This window comes from Pezoporus occidentalis, unplaced genomic scaffold, assembly GCF_034315485.1.
Source record: "Pezoporus occidentalis ecotype Australia unplaced genomic scaffold, CSIRO_AGI_Poc_V1 ctg68, whole genome shotgun sequence".
NCBI classification, from domain to species: Eukaryota; Metazoa; Chordata; class Aves; order Psittaciformes; family Psittacidae; genus Pezoporus; species Pezoporus occidentalis.
Window position 1 is genome coordinate 84,488 of NW_026916030.1, and position 6,000 is coordinate 90,487.

The following is a 6,000-nucleotide window of genomic DNA, read 5'->3' on the forward strand; positions in this document are numbered from 1 at the left end:
ATCCCAGGGCTCTCGCACCACATCTAAGGTCTCTCTTCAGATCCTACACAGAAACACAACAGACTAAGGGACAGCTTCTCCACCCTCTCTGAGCTGCAGCAGGCGAGTGACCTACCAGGGCACAGCTGAACCCCTTCCTTCCCCACCAGACCCATCGCCCTGCCTCTTTTCTTCCTTCCCTTCATCTTTGAAACCTCTCTCCAGGCAGGGTGGTGAAGGACGCTGTATTGCAGCTACACCCTCTCCAGGGAACACATGAGGGCAGGAGCCCACGGGGCCATCCCAGAGCTCAGCGAACCCGGGAGACCCAAGGGGCTGTAACTCTGCAGAGGATGAACTCCCACTGCACTCCCGGGCCTCAGGGGAGTGGGAAGTCTGTGATCCCCCAGCACCACCACCACCAAGCTGCCTTTGACGTCAGCACGTGTCTAAAAACATTGTCTTTGACCAGCAGCCAAAACTTGCAGTGCAGGCAAATATCAGTGGAGAAAGCAAACATGAGCAGAGAGCCTTCTCCAAGATCACTGGCTGGTGGTGACAGACAAAAGTGAACATGCAGGGGTTCATCCAGGTGACTTGGGGGCCAAAAGGTCCCCAAGAAATCAAATCATTTAAAATGAAAAAAGCCCCAAGGAAAACAGATGGGTGAACGCTCACTGCAGGTCACGCAGGCTGGGCTTGAACATTCCCAGCAGGAAAACCCGCTAATGTCTGCAGGCTCTGCCAGTGCCACTGGATCCCACAGCAGCAGGGGTAAGCCCCAGCTACAGCAAACCCCAGCACTGCTCCAGCCACGGGGGCAGGAACACAGCACGTCCAACCACACTGACCCATTCACGGTTTAAATAAAGCTCTACCAACACTGACAGCACAGCTGGGGCAGCCTGAAAAGCAGCAAAGGCACCTCTCCCATCCACTGCTGATGGAAAGGTCATGTATTTGCCTCTTGTCTACCAAGTGCTAGAGAGAGCTGGGGGGATGGGTTGACTGGTGGCAGTGGGAACAAGCACAAAAGGGAGCTGTAGACCAGGGCTGGCTTTTTTTACAGGAGGGACATGGTGACTGATCTGGCTGAGGTGTCACAGCAGGCCCATGGTGGCTTTGGGATTGGACCTTAGGTCTCCGAGGTTGGAACTGGCTTACATTCCTTATCAGCAAGAAGCCAAACACAGCTCCTCCTTCGTCAGCAAGACAAGGCACAAGCACCAAGCGCCTCTAAGCAGATCTGCTCCCTGCAGCAGAGCTCAGGTCCGCACGCTCGCCGCTTTCCGAGAGCCTCTGCCACGCTCCCGCTCCTCAGCACCGATGAAGGCAAAAAGCGAGGCAGTGACTGATAGGGAGAACAACAGCGCCACCTGCCGCACAGCCTGCCTGGCTCCGCAGCCCGGGCCTGCTCCTCCCTGCCCCAGCGCGTTGCGCCGCTCACCACGACCCGCAAAACGCATCCCCGGCCAGCAGCACGCCTCGGGAGCAGCAGCAGGGAGCAAACCCGCGACAGCCCCTGCAGGCACCCGCAGCTGACTGCCTGGGGACTGCCTCTAGCTTGCACAGCAGAGCAAAGGACAACAGGATGGGGGAAAGCAGGGCAGAAAAAGAGCATCCCAGAGCCCATTTAGGGACCACAGTGTGCGAGGGAGATGGAGGAAGAAGCAGACAAGCTGCCTTGGCAAAAAGAGATAAGCCACCCCTCTTCTCCATCAGCACCCTGCAGGTGAAGCACATCTTCCAGCCTCTCTACAGGCAAGGGGACAGGAGAAGAGTCAAACAGACCCTAACATTCACAAGGCCTTGGCAAGTAGCTGATACACACTCCCAAGTATCTCCTTTGGAGAGAAATCGCAGATCCTGTCACTACATACCATGCATTCCTGTATGTACCAAGTCACCCTGTTATCCCAGGGAAACTCCAGGCAGCGGGGACACCTGGGAGAGCAGGGTCAGCCTGAGGGAGCCAGCTGCAGTTTCTCTGCACCTCCAGCCCCAGTGGCTGTGTGTAGTTGCCAGTTTGCCAGCCCTGCTCCAAAAGTGACAGCACTTTGGTGGCAGGTGAAGCAGTTTCTCTGCATACACCACCTGGAAAGCAGGCTGGCATCCTCCCTGAGACAGATCCATGGAATGGTTTGGGTTGGAAGGGACCTTAAAGCTCAGCCAGGTCCAACACCTCCCACTAGAGCAGCTTGCTCCAAACCCCTGTGTCCAACCTGGCCGTGAACACTGCCAGGGATGGGGCAGCCACAGCTTCTCTGGGCACCCTGTGCCAGCACCTCAGCATCCTCACAGGGAAGAGCTTCTTCCTTATATCTACCATAAATCTTCCCTGTTCTGAAAAGCCCCTTCTTTCTTCACATGCAGAGTCATCTCAGCACAAACTGACCCCAAAGATAATAATAAACTGCACTGAGCTACTGGATAAAATCAATCACTACTGTATCTCAGAGATTAATTCTGGATCCTGCAGAAGTCACTGCATCCTCTGTTCACATCTGATCAGCACTATCTGCAGGCACACATGCATGAGTGGGAGCTCCAGATGGAGCAGCTGAACCACACTGAGAAGGGACTTTTCATCTCTCTTCCCGCTTCCTCACAAGCCTGCTGCCAGCTGGACCCTTGCTTGTGTCACTTGTTGCCAACTCACCCTCCTACACGTGGCAGGGCATCACCAAGAGTTAACTCCTAGCCATTGGAGTCGCCTCAGACACAGCTCTCCCTTCCCTGCCTCAGAGCAGATGACAGAGATTGCCTGCACTCGGGCACTCTGCACTCAGCCAGCCCCGAACCTGCTTGTCTGCCATCTGCTCCCTTCTCCAGCCCCAACAGCCAGGAAGAGAGAGAGCTTGGCTGAGGATGGAAGCCACCTTCTGACCCAGCTGACAGGCAGGTTTTGGTTTGAAAGGCTGAAATTTACCACTGCACATGAACCTTTGCTTTCAGATGTCATGACACCTTGAACAACACATCTGCAGCAATTAGAACAGAGATGAAAAAAAGCTTGTTTGCTCAGCTTATTTACTTTGCAGCACTGAGTTTTCCCAGTTCTTTGTGTGGGTCTTTCCCTTAGCAACAAGGGAGAGCAACATTTGAGAGACATGAAAAATGTAGCTGTACAGTGGTGAGGCAGGGTGATTGTGGCAGGGTCCGGCTGTGGGTGCAGCTGGAAATTCCTTTTAACTGATAGCCACAAGTGACATGACTTGGATGAACTGCATCCCTCAAAGCAAAGTGACCACCCTCTTCAAGCAGGATTCAGGCTTCTAACCTGTGCTCTCCACCATAACGCCTGCCATGAAGGATTCCAGCCTTGTAGCAAAAACCTCTACATGCCTTAGCTTACTCAGACATAAAACAGGAGCAAGTATAAAAAGTGACGAGAAGGCTGGAGACTTTAATACAAAGCTCCCCATAGGAATGCAACATGCATTCCCAACATGGAAGGGAGACTGAGCTCTGGACATTGTTTTTTTGGACAGCTTTACACCTGTAGTTTTCTGGATTGCCTAGCAAGATTATTCTCCCAGTGAATAGCCATGTTGACAGAGCACTCTTATTCTTGACCTCTGGGAGGGTCAGGATCCAAACCCCAGTATTTTGGTTGCCAATCCCCTTTTCCGAAGGGACATGCCACAATCTAGCACACATGCATGCTGGCTCCTGCCTCACACACTCCCAACAGAACTAATTCAGCTTTTGCTTACAGGGCTGGATCAAGGCAAATGAGGTCCAGACCAAACAGACCCAGTGGGTGCAGGAGGTGACTCTGGTACGCACATTTTCCAGTCCAAAAAAATGAATCCCTGCCCACTTTTCCACCACAGCATCAGCCCTTCCCTTTACTCATTCTTGGGTTCCCAGGAGCCATCGCTGCCCACTTACCTTCTCACCACCCCCACAAGGGCAGCAGCACAGATTCCCCTTCCCTTCCCAGGGTTGGTGTTGTGAGGGGAACATGAGAAGAGGAATAGGAAGTATAAAGTCAGAAGAGCATCACGACCAAACAGAGCACCCCATTCTGATAAGACCCCAAATTTCATACCTTTGCTTCATCCTGCCCCCAAAGCTCCAGTGGATTTGTGAGCATAGAGCTGTTGTCCACCTTAGCCCAGTTTAGCTTCATTTAGCTTCATAAACAGACGCAGGCAGGGACAAGGGACCTTTAGGTGTCACTTGGCTTAGGTGCTGCCGGAAGAGCTGCGGCCCTGGCCTGGTGGCATAGCATGCAGCTTTGCAGCCTGCCAGCAGCCACACAACTCAGCAACGGCTGCAGAATCGCACTGCCAGCCAGACCCTGTCCCAGACTGTCTTGCTTTCACTCCCAATCCTTCATCCCCGCTTCTACCGGCAGCACTTACCCACTGCGCAGCCAAAAATTGAAAGAAGAAAAAGCAGAACAAGAACAGATTCCCTCCTGCAAAAGATTCGGCCTCTCCCGGCCAAAGCTCTCGCTGCACACCGGGACCGGGGCCGCTGCACCGACGGCGTCCCCCCCCTGCCGCAGCGGACAGCAACAAACAGGCACCTGCGGCTACCCAGGAGCCAGCCGCGCCGGAGCGCCGCACACGCATTAAGCACCCACCGCGAGGCCCCCCCCTCGCTGGGTGCTGGAGGGGACCAAGCCCGGCCGCCCACGCCGCTGCGCACCGGAGCCGGGAGCTCGGGGGCACCGCGAGAGAGCTCCGGGGGCACGGAGCCGCCGGGCGAAGCGCGCAGCTCACCTGAGTGTCAATCATCATCATGCCCCGCGCATAGCCCCGCGGCGGGGGAGAGCCGCCGGGCCCCGCTCCGGGGTCCCGCGGGGCCAGGTCACCGCCGCTCAGCGCTGCCCATGGAGCTCCGCCGCCCCCGGGAGCCTCCAGAGCCAGCGCCGAGCGCGGCCGGGAGCGCCGAGGGCAGGGCGGGGCGGGACGGCGAGGCCGGGGGCGGGGCCAGACTCGGGGCCCACGGGCGCTGCGGGGCGGGGAGCGCGTCCTCGTGCGCGGAAAAGGGGGCGCGGGGACCCCGGGGAGAAGCTGCGGGAGGTTCCGGTGCGGGGCTGCCCTGGGAGCCGCGGAGCTGCGAGCGGCGGCTCCGCGCTCCCCGCGCTCCGAGGCCGGCGCTGCGGCGCTGCGGTGATGTCAGGAGAAGCAGGAGCCAGAGGAGGCCGCGTCACTTCGTGGCCGAGTGCACGCAGCCGGTGCGATGCTCCCGGTCCGGGGGGACACCCACTGGCTCTTGCTGTAGGGCAGCATCGTGTAGTTATAATAACGGTATCAGTGCTGGACAGTGGGAAAATACGTACTTCAAAAGGTCTCGCTACGGTGAAAGAAAACCAAAACCAAACCAGCAAAACAAAAACCCAGAATGAAGCACTTTTAAAAAGCAATTTCTTATCTTAATCAGACTTCCTTTAAATTAACTAAAGGTTCAGCAGGGGCAGGGGGATGAGGAGGGGATACAAGCAGCAGACTTCTGGTTAAATCTGTCTGGCTATTCCTATGACTTTATACCGGTTTTACATGAAACAGAGACATTGGGGTTTTCTGTATTTAATCTAAATCTAGCCCAAGACAAGACAAGCATTACTCTCGTGCTTAGAGAAAGAAGGGAGATGGGTGGGTAGGCAGACATCTAAAAGTCGCTCCTCCCATGTGTTTTGCTGGCTGTGCTTTCCTGGATGATTTGATTTTATGGACCTACACGTGGAGCAGAGCTGCAGGATGGGGGATTTGGTATGAGTAATGTGCAACTGCTCCTGTAAACTCCTTCTCCAGTTCCTGCTGTCCCTGGAAGTGCTGTCGCTGTCATGGTCCCTCCACCTGCAGAGCAGCCGTTGCTCTCTGTGTGGTTCACCTCTGGGGATCCCAGATACTTGCTGGGGCAGTGAGGCAAGGCACAGCAGGGGCAATTCAAGTGAGAAAATAGTCACCCTGGTGCTTAGAGCTGCCCTTTGAAATTAAAGCAAACCCCCACTGAGAAAGAAACTCATTCTGTGCATCCCATTCACTAGTGAGCAACCAAGACTAG

The 6,000-nt window shown here is 55.5% G+C and overlaps 1 protein-coding gene across 1 annotated transcript in view; it reads right to left on the reverse strand.

Moving 5' to 3' along the window:
* RALGDS (ral guanine nucleotide dissociation stimulator) overlaps positions 1–4,814 on the reverse strand; it is a 55,894-nt gene extending 51,080 nt beyond the window's left edge. The window contains exon 1 of the mRNA XM_062641089.1: positions 4,713–4,814. Within this exon, the coding sequence (XP_062497073.1) occupies positions 4,713–4,733 (21 nt within the window). The 5' untranslated portion in view covers positions 4,734–4,814. The remainder of the gene's footprint in view (positions 1–4,712) is intronic.
* Positions 4,815–6,000: the final 1,186 nt, after the last annotated feature.